We start from the raw sequence: 15,677 nt of genomic DNA, 5'->3' as shown, positions 1-15,677 counted from the left end.
TATATATATATATGCGTGTGTGGGGGGGGGGGGGTTTCAATTTTTTGCGGATTTTGCAAGACGAGAAACCGCACCGCACCAAACATTTTCAGCTTTTGCAAAACTAAAAATCGCACCATTGGTTTTAATTTCGGTTTTTCGGTTTCGGTTTATACGTTTTTTTGGTTTTGCGATTCAGTTTTTGCTCACCTGAACTATAAATCGCCGGATAGTCGGAATGTTCACTTGATTTAGAGAACAATGTTCTCATTAAATACGGACATAGGTCGGTAACATTTTAAATTAATATTCAAATTAATTGGAAGACTTGGTGAAAAGCAGTAACAGTACATAACATGAGTATTTGATAAATTGAAGCTGCAACCACTTAGTCAGGAAGTGAAGCACCACCGATTTTTTGAATATGAACATTTGATAATGTACTCCTTGAATGATATAATATCAATTTAAAACTACCATATAAAATAAAATACAATAACATAACACACAAATATATAAAATATATTGTTGGAGTATATAAAAATTAGAGTAGATGCTTGTAATAAATAAACATACAAAAATATGTTAGTTATTTTTTGGAATAAGCAATAAAGGGATGTCATTTTTAATTATTTCATGACATGTTACGTTTAACCCTTTAATGCATAACTATTTCTTAAATAGATGTACCTTGGTATTGAATAGATAACTGTAGAAATCGTCAATGAGTCCACCAACAACATGATGAATATCCAAATGAAGGTCTCTTGTTTCCTAGCACGATTTTTTAATGCAATCAAACCTCACCACCTTCATTGCATTTGTCCGGTGGTACTTCACATAGATTCTCTTCACATCACAAACCTACAGATCTTATGCAATTTATGAATTTTGAACACGATAGAATGAAAATGGATGCAAAAAGGATCGAGAATTCTAAAAACATACTTGACACAGACAGTTGATTCTCCCAATGACTTAGGAGAGGTGATATAGAACCTGGAATGAAATAAAAACCAAACACTTAAATGGTAAAGAGAAAAATATCAATTTACATGTATTAAGTGTAAATCAAGGTTTGTAAATGTATTTCATTTGCCTCTGTTATTTCATACCTCTTGTAAAAATAACTAAGAGCCAAAAAAATCTTAAAAACACAATATGCACAATTAAATATGATCAAATCAAACAAAAAGAGCAATGAGGATATAAGTGAGAGACCAAGTATGGTCAAAATGTGTGATGATGGGTAAACTTTAATTTAATGTAATTAATGGAAAAGAAATTATAAACTTGTGTTTAACAATCCATAGCCCTATGTGTTTATTAAACCACCATACATGACCTTTTTGCCCCTATCTAATTCATTTCTTCATCTTCCTTTCTTCAACAAACCCTGCATTCAAATACCCACAAAGCTTTAGAAATTTACAAAATCCTCCCAAGAACAAATAAATCATAATATGAAATGCAGAAGACAATTGGGTATTGGAACTTAAAGAAGTAATGCAAAACCAATATAATCACAGTAACTAATTGTTGTGACAAGCTCTTCGGGGAATTGGTCGTTTGTTGACGAGTTGGTCTTGGAGGTTTACCTGAGAACACAACACAGAAGAATCGTTAAAGGACGACCGGGGGTTCTCCTGGGACGTCACTCTGACGACCAAGTTAGCTTTTCTTCTGAGAGTGATTTAGGTAGAATTGTATATGGAAGAAGATGATCCCCTTCCTCAGGCAGGAAGGGATCCTTTTATACCTGTTGCTAACGGAATGTGGTGACTCTCCCCATGTGGGAGTGAGATGCGACACTTTCCTACTGGGAGAAGTACGCTCACGCCGTCAAACAGCCAAGTGATGTTAGTTTTGGGCGTCAGTAGGCTCTTTGTCATGACCTGATTGGTGATGAAAGAATGAGAGGATCACGAGGAATATTATTCCTCGTGGGTAGAAAGTGAGTGATGTTAGTTTTGGGCGTCATTAGGCTCTTTGTCATGACCTGATTGGTGATGAAAGAATGAGAGGATCACGAGGAATATTATTCCTCGTGGGTAGAAAGTGAGTTGACATCCTAGCGCTGGCCTGTCTGGGCTAAGACTGAGACACGACCAAGTCCTTGGCGAGATAACGTCCCGTCAGTGCTTTCTGTCAGATTTAACGTGGTCGCATACGGTAACGTTAACAAGTCCCTTAGACCAGTAGCCTTCTGCGTTGGGGACGTAGCAAAATTGTTCTTGTCTAGTAATAGACACGTGGCAAACTGCTATTGCTAGTCTGTGTGGTTGACAAGACGGAGTTGTCGTTGCTTGGCGGTTTCATCATGAGATGGTTCACTGCTCTTTTTGTAGCATTTAAACCCTTGTTTCTCCAAGCATTTCCTCCGCACTCTATGCCTTTCTTACTTTGCTTCTTTTCTCTAAAGAACCCTTTCGATCTTTCCTTGCATTCTTCCATGGCTGTCGCTCATCCTTTAGGATGTGAACTCATTGGTGAGGAATGGGAATCCTTCCAGCTCCAGTTTGGGTTTGTCCATGAACATGGGCTTCAAATTCCTCTCCCTGATTCATCGCTTTATAGTCCCCATGAGGGAAAGGTCGACATTCTGATTGCTTTGTTCGAGACGGGTCTACGCTTACCCACTACGAACTTTTTCAACCTAATCACTCGCGAATACCGGTTTTCTGTGAGGGAACTGACCCCAATCGCCATAAACAAGATTGTGGGCTTTGAGCTTCTCTGCCATGCCCTAGGTTACTAGCCGACTGTCCCGACGTTCAAGCACTTTTTCAATGCTTCCACCTAGTCTGGGACTCGGACCCTTTCTCGCCGACGAGGAGTCCCTACCCTCATCCATGATCGAAAATCCAAAAAGAATTGGCATGAGAAGTTTTTTTTGGGTGAACATTGACCTTGTGGTGCTTAGCTATCCTAAGTCCAATGCGTATGTAGATCGTGTTCCAACGCTCTTTGGTGTTGAGGCATATGCTCTAGTGAAGGTTAGCATCTATGCTGAGGACTGGCTCGACTGCTTCTTGGCTGCTGGTGGAATGAGCGTCACTTGGAGGGCGCGTGGGAAAATTCTCGAGTTTTTCGTCGAGAGAGAAGGTATGATGCTTCTTCTTTTGCTTCCCCCCCCCCGCCTTTTTTTTACTCGGCAAAGTACTTTGAAATCGGTAATTTTGTTAACTGATGTTACCTTTGTTTTTTTGTCATGTATGGAGGAGATTATCTCCTTAGAGAGAGCTTTACGAGGTTTATTCGACGGTAATCTTGAGTGTCGCAACATCGACCTTGTAGAGACTCTACCGCCACCTATTTTCGGTCGAGGTATCGGGGCTATATATGAGTCTCCTGCCGGTTCAGAAGATGTTGTTAGCGTTGGCGAGGAGCCGGATCTGTAGGACATCGTTGTTACCAGTGCTTCTCAAAAGGATCTTGTCCCTTCCAGGTCCCCAAGGAGTCTCTGACGTGTCAAGAGGCGATTTGCTTTGCTAGAAACCACTTCTGACGGTAGCGTTGAGACGGATAGCACCAAGTCCCACTTCGCAAGAAACGTAACTTGAGTTTCTTGCTAGGTGGAACCAAAGGTTCCACCAGTATCCACGATGAAAGTTCTTCCAACTGTTGGAGGGGGCACATAATAGGGCGACTGAACTGCCCGATAATAAAGAGAAGAAAACTACCGATGTGACTGAACCCGATCCTGCTGCTGAGAGAGCCAAGGAAAAGGCTGGATTTGTGCCTTCTCATGGTCATGTGCAACTTCTATTGGTAAAACGAGAGCTATCCCTCCTCCTTTAGGGTCTCATTCGAGTATCTATAGGTCGTCTTAGAGCTTAACCCCTAAAGACCTTGTATCCGACCACGACCCTGCTCTTGAGCGGTGTTGGCATGCTTTTCTACCCGCCACAACTGAAGCTTTGACCATTCTGGCAGATGAGCATATGGCTAACAGCCTTCGTTATGCCGCCCCCAAGTTCCGTCTTACTTGGTATCGGCTGCCGAGCGTATTTCCGACATAGAGGCTATCCAGTCCTATTCAGACAAGATGAGCATTGAATGTGCAGGGTTGAAGGCTCAGGTGGAGGTTGATAAGCACAATTGGGAGGCCTATCAAGAGCTTGTGTTGTGCAAGAAGGCGATCCTGGAAGAACATGTGGCAAGGCTGGACGTGGAGGTGAAGCTCTTAATGGATCGTGTAGAGGCCCTGACCTTGGAGAACACTAGCCTGAGCGAATGAACAGCAGAGCTGGAGGCAGACCTGGTTAGGGGAAGCACTACAAGGGGTGTGTTGAAGAAGGACATTGCATGGATCCTTCGTGATGGGGTCTGTCGGATTGTGGACAAGTTGATCGAAAGCCCCCATTTCCTCAAGGGCTTGATGCACGTACAGGCTGCTTGCGTGGCAGCGGGTATGGAGCAGGGGGAAGGGAGCTTTGAGAGAACTAGTGGTTGCTGGGAAGTTCGACCCAGGAGTGGAGGAGGATGTGGCCACCAAAACTCAGGAGATGGAGGATGTCATTGCTACGTTCACGAAGACAGATTTTGCTAGTTATCTTCGTCTTGGCGACATAGATTTGGTTGGGCTCCTTGTTCTCTACCAGGATGCTCAAAGTGATGATTCGGGTCCTGGCCCAAGTTCTCCACCTAGTGATGGTACTACCCCCGCTCACGAGTAATGTCATTTGCTTGATTTGATTTATGCAACTTTTGTGAACAATGTTTTTTTTTTGTCTTTTCTGCCCTTTGTGGTAGCTTAAAAGTCTGGGAGTCCGGTAACTGACAATGTTTATTCTTATTTTATGAATATGAATGTTTCCTGTTATCATATATTTTTTTGTTGATGGTTTTGTAAATGATTTATGTTGGTCATCACGTAGTATTTGTGTAGGGCTTGCTTAAATCCTTGGTTTGAGTCCTTTTACTTGTGACCTCTTTGAGCTTTGCTCATGCTGGTCTTTGAGAAATCTGTTCTAATTTCCTACTTAAAGACCCTAGGTGTAGCCGAGATCATCATCTTGAGGCTCACTCGCTTGTGCTTTTCTTATAAGTGGAAGGTTACGACTCTTCTACACTTATGTTACATGTTCTTTTGTACGTTTGTTTTTTGGGAACGTTTGCTATTATATGTGTGGTGAACATTTTTTGGGGAAAGGTTATGAACCTTTTTAACCCCATGGCTGCCTTCTTATAAGGATTTCACTCATGTGATGTTGGATGATCAATCGTTGTTGTCACATGGTAAATGTACAAAACCTCTTTATTTTATTTTTCAAGTTTGAAAATAAGGAGCATCTGAATTGCTCTTATTCTTTTTTTTTTTTCTGTCTAATTCATTTGTTGTTAGAGTGTTACAAAACTCGAAATAGTAAACTAATTCTTACTAATTAATTTTACATTCCAAGACCAATAATCAATGCCTTTTCTAGCATTTAATTTATCTTTGACACTCGTTTGAGAGTAGAAATGGTGCAGGCTCTATGCATTCCAAGTTCTTGGTATTGCACACCCGTCTTGGGCTTCTAGTACGTAAGCGCCATTCTTATGGGCTTTTAAAAATTCGTACGGTCCCTCCCAAGTAACGCTGAGTTTTCCTGATGGTTGGGCGTGGCTGGACTCATTTTTCCTTAACACCCATTATTAAAATTTGAATTTCTTGACATGGACTTAGCGGTTGTAATTGTTCTCGGTACGCGATTTGTACAATGCTTGGCGCATCTGTGCAACCTCGCATTTTTCATCTAGCATGTCTAAGTACTGGAGTCACCCTGTTTCATTGGCTATTTCCTCGAATAGGAGGACTGATTCCGTCCCCTAGGTAAGGCTGAATGGCGTTTCTCCCGTGCTCGACCTTGCAGTGGTACGATATGACCATAGCATTGTCGTGAGCTCATCTACCCACACAGAATTTGATCTGAGTAACCTTTTCTTTAAACCATTAACTATGATTTTATTTGATATCTCGGTTTGTCCATTGGCCTGAGGGTGCACCACGGACATGATCCGACGGTGGATCTTTTTATTTTCTCACCACTCCTTAAAGGGGATCCCTTTAAATTGTGTGCCATTGTCACTTATGAGAAATTTGGGTGTGCTAAAGCGAGCCAATATAGTTTTGTTCATGAACTTTATCATTTGCTTTCCAGAGACGGTGGCCAACGGTTCCGCCTCTATCCACTTTGTAAAATAATTCACAACATCTAACAAGAATTTCATACCCCCTGGCGCTGGTGGGAATGGCCCCACTATGTCAATCCCCCACTGATGGAAGGGCCAGGGGCTGGTGATGTTTGTCAACAACATGGCCGACTGATTTTGGAAAGGAGTGAATGCTTGGTATTCTTTACATTTCTTGGTTAGGGCTTTTGCCTTGTTGTATATGTCTGACAAATATACTCCTAGGCGGAGTATTTTGCCCGTGAGTGCTCGACCCCCTTCGTTCGCTGTTGTGTCTCCAGAATGAATTTCCTCCAAGAGCGTCTATCCTTCTATCTTAGAGATGCACTTTAGCCATGCGCTTGAATACCCTATTCGACACAGTTAGTTGTCTCTAATTGCGAAAGTTGACGCCTTGACCTTGACTTTTCTCGCTTTTTCCGAGTCATCTGGGATTACATTGTGGTGCAAGTAATCGACGTATGGTTTGGTCCATTCTGGGGTAGTCGAGACCATATTAACCTTTTGGTTATCAATGCTTCTCTCTAGGAGAACTTCGATTAACACTTTTTTTTGTTAGGTGATCAAAGGAAGTTGAGGCGAGCTTGCTGAGAGCGTCCCCCCCCCCCCCTCGTATTTTTTCGATGTGATATTTGTTTTATTGAAAAGTTTTTAAACGTGCTTGTTAAGTTGCGGACTACATCTAGGTACTTCTGCATCCTTGGACCTTTAACATCATATGTTCTGTTTATTTGGGTTGTGATGAGTAACGAATCACTGAGAGCTGCTAATCGCTTTGCACCAACCTCATTTTCTAACCTCATGCCTGCTAGGAGTGTCTCATATTCTGCTTCGTTATTAGATACTTGGAAATCGAATCGCAGTGCATAAGTGATTTCTTCTCCTTTGGGGCTTTAAAGGATCAGGCATACGCCCGAGCCTTCCTTACTTGTTGTATCTCCTCGGATGATCCATATTGTTTATTTTTTAACTAATTTATTTTTTTTAACTCTGAGGATCTCTACTGTATAATTTTATTACGAGCTTAGTCTCTGTCTTACCTAAAAAGACTATTGTGCCCTTATTAATTTATTTTTTTAATTAATTTTTTTGTTTATGTACTTATGCTTTATATATTTAAGAAAAATTAGTTGACCCTACATATTTGTATCTCCTCACCATCCTATCTCTCATCATTCTCAACTTCTATTTATTTTCCATTTTTAGTGATATCGACGTCTTCATCATCACTTCTTTTTTCGGTCTTTCAACTCCGTCGAATCAACACCACAACCCACTAAAGATGAAGAGACAATAGGTTATGGTGTTGGTTCGCTAGAGTTGAAGTACCAAGAAAAGAAGGATGGTGAAGACATCGATGTTACTAAAAAAGGAAAAGAAATAGAAGTTTCGGAGGATGAAAGATGAGATGGTGAGCACTAAGACCCAAATTAAATTTCTCAAATGTGGTTTCAGGTTTACGGTGAGAATATATAAATATGTGGGGTATATTAATTTTTTTTAAATATATAAAAAATAAATACATCAATAAGAAAATTAATTTAAAAAATTAATAAGGTAAAAATAGTCTTTTTAGGTAAGACAGAAATCAAACGCGTAACAAAAATAAACAGTAGGGACCATCCGAGTTAAAAAAATAAATAAATAAATAGTAGGATCATATGAGGAGATACAAATATGCGTGGTCTATTAATTTTTTTAAATATGTAAAAAAATAAATACATAAATAAGAAAATTAATTAAAAAATAAATTAATAAGGGCACAATAGTCTTTTTAGACAAGACAACACCAAACGCGCAACAAAAATAAACAGTAGGGACCATCCAAGTTAAAAAAAATAAGTTAGGGATAAAAAACATAAATTCCCCAAAACCACAATGACCATTCATGTAATTTAATTTTTATTTTTCGTTTTGTTCATATTTGGGTAACTATTTTTTTGTACACATCTAGATAACGAACTTGTTGAAAACGTTCACATCTAGGATTTAACCTGCTATAGCAGGTCATAATGGTCATATGTGAACACTTGCAACAAGTTTGTTACTTAGATATGTACAAAAAAAAGATAATTACCCAGATATGAACATACCGAAAAATTAATTACCTTAATAAGTCATATTTCCTTTCTTGAAAGCTGAATTGTAAAAATTAATCCAATCGAATTGAAATTTTGTTGGTTCGGATTGGATTTGAATTTAATTTGGACAATTTGGATTCACGTTTTGAAAACCGAAATCAATTTAGATTCACTTGATCGGATTGAATCAAACCGATCCATCCAAATAAACACCCACAAAAAGCTTTCTTATTTTAATTTCTTCGGTATGTCGACTGTTATTTTAAAAAACGAGAGTTGATTTTTCCCCATTATTTTTTTTATTAATCCAATGAAAGTTTAATGCATGGACACTTCTACCCCTCAAAACCAATTTTAGTTGTAATTTATGATATTGAAGAAATAGAAAATAATTTGTTTCCAAATGGCTCATTGATTTACGTTTGCAACTCCTATTCAATCAACTCAATAATTTCCACAAATACTTCTGCAGCCGAAGGATGCATCTTCATCTTCAATTCAAAGAGTAAGTGAACTAGGCGAAAATGAAATACTCATGCTTGGATACGACATCACGCTATCACCGGAACGGAAATAATGACCTAGGCAAGCAAAATAATCACTTGAATTTGGTGTAAAATGGAATATAAACCATGTAAGGATTCGAAAGTGCATTAAAAATCTAACTCTTCGCTTTCATAATTGTATTATTCTCATGTGTGACACCATATTGATTGGATCTGATATGAATTCTTGTTTCGTTTTGGCGGAAACCATGATACTTTTTGGTTTCATGTTTCAATTTAGTGACCAGTACCACCAACACTTTTCCTGCTTCTTCTTGAACTCCCTAAAATACAAAGGCATATGATTGTAGGTGTGTGTATGCGCGCATCATTATGTGTGGGTGTGTTCAATATCAATTTTTAAGTGTGTGTGTTCAATATCGATTTGCAGGTGTGCGTGTATGTGTTCAATATCGATTTGCAGTTGTGTGTATGCATTCAATATCGATTCGCAAGTGTGTGTGTGTGTGTGTGTGCGTGTATGTGTTCAATATCAATTTGCAGTTGTGTGTGTTCATCATCTGTGTTCTTAGTTTGGAGAATAATAATTATAACACACAAAATCAGGTGTATAATCATCTGGGTTCTTCGTCTGCGTGGTTCTGCAAAGCCTCCTGCTCACATGTTGAATCCTCATTTAATTAAATTTCCAATGAAAAATAAAATCTGATGCGAAAACTCAAAAATTACAGATCAAAGTATTTCAAAATCTAAAAAAACAATACAAATACAATACTTTGACAATTGATTTTAGATGCAAGATAACATGTTGATGTGCATATCGCGTAAGCGGATTGAGAAATGAATAAGATCCTGATTAGATACACAAAAGATCCTGATTAGATACACAAATATGCATTTTAAGAAGATGAAAGTAGTTGAGGGTATAATTGTCCATGCATTAAATTTTCTGTGGATTAATGAAAATGTGCGTGGAAAAACCAATTCCCTTTAAAAAAACGGTTGATTTTGGTATGGAAAGCTAAAAGAAACATTGTATTTGTTTAATTGGAATATAAGGAATGGAGAATTGTTTTATTGGAATGGGTAAATTACACCAATCGTCCCTCGTGTATATGCCAGAAAGCGTACTTAATCCCTATTTTCAAAAATTAACTCGGACCGTCCCTTATGTCGTTAAAAGTATCACACTTCATCCCTCGTTAGTTTAACTTTGCACGTCTTGTCCCTTGTGGGACATGAAAGGACTATAATGCCCTTTTCAATTTCATTTTCATTTATTTTTATCAATTTAATTATTAAAAAGTATTATAATTATTTTTATATGTTATTGAAAAATACTTGACCACCACCACCATCGGTAATCCACACCACCACTACCAATAATTTATACAATCATTGGAAAATAGAGCACCACTGTCACCGCTTAACTCACCCCTCATCTCACTCCGCAGTTCAAAGCATCTCCATTGACTCTTTATAAAACTCTGGCGACCTCCACAAAAACATCTCCAGAAGTCTAACCAAGCTCCAATTTAATCTTCTAAATCTTTTCAAGCACTTGTTTTTCATCCTGCGTTTCTTCATACGAAGGATCCAAACACGAGTGTAGATTTGAACAGTAAGGAGAAGGTTAAGGAGAAGTGCATATCTGGTACTCTTGAACCAGGGTGAAGACCGTTATCGTCTCGTTGGAACAACGAGAGGCACCTAGGGTTTGGTGTGCAGGTGCAAATCTCCTTGGGGCTTTCTTCCTCATCACTCGCTGTGAGTCTCCCGCCACCATAGATTTGTGTAGAAACTTTAACATCACCGCATGAAACCCTAACTATCACGTGAAGAGAATGAGATGATGTGGTTTCTGATGTTCGAGTTTCTGATATGGGTTTGAGTTTCAAATATAAATGTAGATCTGAATGGGTTTGAGATTCATGAGGGGTTTGATTTTCAGATTAGAATGCAAGTTTTGGGTTGAATATTTGATGTTTGAAAATCAGGTATGTTCATCAATGGTTGTTTAAGTTGGATAATGGTGATATGAAGGAGGGGAAAACAAACGAATTTTGGCTAGTTAATCTTGTCGAAAAAGGAGGAGGACGGGTGGTTTCCGGTGGTAGTCGGTGGTGGTAGATGGTGGTTCTGGTCCAAGAAAGGTAGAAGGAAAAGGGAAAGAGAAAGGGAGGGGAGGGGTGAATATATGTGATGTTTTTTTTAAATTTATTTTATAATCTAAAACTGATAAATGAATAAAAGAAAAAGAAAAAAGAAATTATTAAGGGTAAAATAGTCATTTCATATCAATAGGGACTAAGCGTGCAAGAAAAAAGAAATTCAGGGACGGTTCAAGTGAATTTTTTTAAATAGGAACCAAACACGCCTGCTGACATGCCCACGAGCGATCATTGGTACCCTATTGGAATTGATTAGGTTTTGGTTTGGGTCTTGAAGACTGTAGTTTGAAAGAGTTGATAATTGTGACGTGGCGCAAATCCAAGGACTGCGCTGTGCCATTTTTCTAGAAACAACCAAACCGCCATCTCTTTTCTGAACCTTAATCAAAAAGATAACTTCGACGCGTTCTTGTTTCATATATAAATTTCAATCAGTTCAATCATCAAACATAAAAACTAATTTAGTTCAAGATTCAATCATGGCAGCAGGATCATCATCTCCTCCAAAAGCAACACCACCACCATCTTCATCAGAGGATACAGAGAAATGGGGAACCCATGTCATGGGACAGCCGGCGAACCCATCTGAACACCCTGACAATCAAAAAGCCGCCTCATGGAACGCCGCCGAGCACCAGCAGTTCCACCACCAACCATCGCCGTATCTGATTTACTCTCCCGTCGACAAACCCACCAGCAACCCATTAGAGCCTGTCATCCACTTCTTCAATTCATGGGCCACCAAGGCAGACACCATCTCCCGCAACATCTGGCACAACTGTACACATTCTCATCTTCTTCTTTTTTCCCTTTAAATAAACGAAATCAACTTTACTGATTAATGAGATTTGATTGCAGTGAAAACAGGGCCGTCGGTGACCGGAGCAGCGTGGGGTAAAGTCAACTTAACGGCGAAGGCAATCACAGAGGGTGGATTCGAGTCTATGTTTAAACAGATCTTCTCACCTTCTGATCCAAACGAGAAGCTGAAGAAAACTTTCGCATGTTATCTTTCAACATCCACCGGCCCTGTAGCCGGAACGATCTATCTATCCACTGCTCGTATCGCCTTTTGCAGCGATCGGCCGTTGTGCTTCACGGCACCTTCCGGTCAAGAAACCTGGAGCTACTACAAGGTATTAAAAAGAATCCCTTCTTGAATACCAATTGAATACGGGGTTTGTAGTTCGATTATGTTTCTAATTCTTAATCAAACAGGTTATTATACCATTGGGGAATCTTGGAGCTGTGAATCCGGTGACGATGAGGGAGAAATCGTCGGAGAGATACATACAGATAGTTACGGTTGATGGTCATGATTTCTGGTTCATGGGATTTGTGAACTATGAGAAAGCTTCGATGCATCTTATCAACAGCTTATCGGAATTCATTGGAAGAGCGGCAGTAGCTGGTGATGTCTAACTTGATGCGGTTTTGAGATTCTTGTTGTTCGATGTATAAGACTATATGTAGATCGCCGGAAATTTGTTTGTATTATCTTCTGGTTTGTTCGTATCTAATTACGGCTGTATTTATTTCCGTGTGTATTTTAGATGTCAATTTAGATTTTCAGTAGTTATAGAAATCGTTTTTGTCGATTTTAGAAATTGATTCTATCTATAAATACTTTTGGATTTTAATTATCATTTGCATTTGTGTTACTTTTTAGGTTATAATTATAATATAATTATTATTTTATTTTTAGGTTATAATTACAATATAATTATTATTTTATTTTGACTAATTTTATCATTATTTCTTTATAACAAAATCAATAATACTTTATTATTTAATAATTATATGTTTATCACTAATTTTATTAATATTAATAATTTTAAATTTATTTTTTATTAAGATTAAAAACAATAGAAATTTTATTTTTATAATATAATAATATAAATAGTATTATAAAAATTAAAATTCAAAATAAATTTTCATCAGTAATTTTTTTATTTTATCCATAACAAAAAAAAACGACAACAATAATTTTGTGCGATTATACCCCTACGAAGAATTTGGGTCTACGAAGAATTTGGGTGTGTTAATGCCCAACATTTAGTAAATAAAAAAGATTATAAATGTAATATTTGGAGATATCATTTCACTTCGTCAACAAATTTGATTTAGCAATTTCATTGGTTAATATAATAATATAAAAGATTAAATAAACACATGATTAAAAAAATAGTCATAAACCCATAAAAACTCATATGTTAAAGAATAAATGCTTTTATTTAATATTAATACATTATTATTTTATTTCAATATATATATATATATATATATATATATATATATATATATATATATATATAAAATAGTCATAAACCCATAAAAACTCATATGTTAAAGAATAAATGCTTTTATTTAATATTAATACATTATTATTTTATTTCAAAATTTATGTATATATATATATATATATATATATATATATATATATATATATATATATCATTAAGGGTATATAAGCTTAGATACTCAAACTAACTATTTTATACTTTTTTGCATCACACATATACATTGTAATTGTCCAATGTTCTTATAATTCAGCTTTTAATTGATTTACTTCTAAGATTTTTATAAATTTCATATTTATTTTTGTCTTACATAATTTTCATTTTCAACAATAATATATATAGTTTATGAGGTGTTCGGCAAAAAGATGTGATATAAGAAGAAGACAATACTGAAATTTCGAACAATTTCAAAGGAAATCAAGTTAGGATTTGAAGTATAATAACATTATAATGAAATATCAAACAAAAAGATTAATTATATTGAGTTTGGGTACCTAAGCTTATATACCCTTAAGGGTATATTTACGTTTCCTTATATTATATATATATATATATATATATATATATATATATATATATATATATATATATATATATAAAGATCAAAATAATGATACTTAATGTTAAAAAAAAAAAATAGAAACCAATATAACTAATGAAGTATCATACGTGTCGAATTTGTTTATATGTGAGATAGATTATTTATATTAAAAATAACACGAAATAAATATATTCAAAAATAAAATTAATAAAAGACAATATGTTGTATATGTTTGTAAAGTTAAAGGGAGAAAAATAGAAAATAATATATAAATAAAGGGACATAAGTAATATTAAATGTATTTTATTGTTTTCCTATTCTCTTTCTGATAGTTAATCATTACGTCACTAGTGTTAAAAGCTGCGTTTAAAAAATAAAGATAAAGTTAGAGTCAAATATATAGGTCAACACAATATTAGGTTGGTATGTAGTAAATTTGGAATATGATGGTGTCTAAAAAGTAAAAGGTTTTACTTTTTACACACTATCCTATTCGAAGTCTACTACACACCAACCTACTATTGTGTTGATCTATATATTTGATTATAACTTTCTCTTTATTTCTTAAACACAGCTTTTAACGCTAGTGACGCAATGATTAACTACTGAGAATAAGAAAACAATAAAATACATTTAATATTACTTACGCCCCTTTTATTTATATATTATTTTCTATTTTCCTCCATTTAACTTTACAAACATATACAACATATTATCTTTTATTAATTTTATTTTTGAATATATTTATTTCGTGTTATTTTTAATATAAATAATCTATCTCATATATAAACAAATTCGATATGTATGATATTTCATTAGTTATATTTCTATTTTTTTTAGCATGAAGCATCATTATTTTGATCTTTTAATATATATATATATATATATATATATATATATATATATATATATATATATATATATATATATATATATATATTACTTTATAATGCATATATTTATTGTTTTTAAGATCAAAGTCTTAAAAATAAAAAGAATAGATATAAACCTTTGGATCAATTTTAGATGGTTTGGATTAATTGATGATGATCCATGTGAAAAGGAATTAGCCGATCAAATTAGTAGCTTAAGTTTATAAATTTTACAGCTTAACGTACCACTTTTAATGCTTAAAGAAACACAAAGTCCTCTTACACGATTACAAACTATTTGAAATTGTTGAATTGTTAGTCCACTATTTACACAAAGTCTTCTAATGCACATTTGCCTATTTTATTAGTTGCCACCAACACTATCTCGGCCAACCACCGCCTGCAAGACCCGCCGACACCAACATTGCCTTGAAGTTGAACAACACTGTTTACAACCTCCACAACTAAGATCTAAACACCCAAACAATATCTGCTAACCATTGTTGCTTCTAGCCTCACCACTCACATCCACTAGCATATTTGTTGAAACACACCAACGCAACCGATATATCTGTAAACCACCACCGCTGCCGTTTCTAGCCTAACCACTATCGAGGCCTCTCTCTCGAGAAACTGTGTTGTCTTAAATGTGCATGTTAACCAACTATGTTCTTATTTTGTTTTGGTTTGCAGAACTCTTACAATGAAGACTATAGAAGAAAACGAAGGAAATGTGTTGTACAAATATCAAATAAAATCAACAGGTCTGTTTCTTATTAGTCTTTCTTTATTCGATTTTCAGTTTATTTATTTTGCGTACTAGATCTGATTTGTATGTTGCTGGCATCTAGCAAGTAAAAACTGTCTACATTATCTGAAATTAAAATATGTATGTGATTCTCATGCTTCGACTTGTAGGTACATCAATGCTTTACTTCCTTTTATTTATACAAAATTTTAAATAATATTTTTTTGTTAACTAAACTTTATATTATTGATTATTCCATAATTGTATTAAATCATGTCTCATTCAACATTTAAATAGAGTGT

The 15,677-nt window shown here is 35.9% G+C and overlaps 1 protein-coding gene across 1 annotated transcript; it reads left to right on the top strand.

Moving 5' to 3' along the window:
- Positions 1 to 11,328: 11,328 nt before the first annotated feature.
- LOC145034954 (GRAM domain family protein) lies at positions 11,329 to 12,560 on the top strand. Its single transcript, XM_078983529.1, has 3 exons — positions 11,329 to 11,694; positions 11,773 to 12,050; positions 12,133 to 12,560. Exons 1-3 carry the CDS (start codon positions 11,394 to 11,396, stop codon positions 12,334 to 12,336), a joined length of 783 nt encoding a protein of 260 aa, XP_078839655.1. The 5' UTR covers positions 11,329 to 11,393; the 3' UTR covers positions 12,337 to 12,560.
- Positions 12,561 to 15,677: the final 3,117 nt, after the last annotated feature.

The sequence above is a fragment of the Lactuca saligna genome, chromosome 3, assembly GCF_052625555.1.
Source record: "Lactuca saligna cultivar CGN05327 chromosome 3, ASM5262555v1, whole genome shotgun sequence".
Lineage (NCBI taxonomy): Eukaryota > Viridiplantae > Streptophyta > Magnoliopsida > Asterales > Asteraceae > Lactuca > Lactuca saligna.
This window is presented reverse-complemented; position numbering and strand designations above follow the sequence as displayed.

Excerpts from the sequence above, each read along its gene's own strand:
- LOC145034954 (XM_078983529.1), top strand. The coding sequence starts at position 11,394 with ATGGCAGCAGGATCATCATCTCCTCCAAAAGCAACACCACCACCATCT. Across the intron at positions 11,695-11,772 it reads CCGCAACATCTGGCACAACT|TGAAAACAGGGCCGTCGGTG; the intron begins GTACACATTCTC and ends ATTTGATTGCAG. Across the intron at positions 12,051-12,132 it reads AAACCTGGAGCTACTACAAG|GTTATTATACCATTGGGGAA; the intron begins GTATTAAAAAGA and ends TTAATCAAACAG.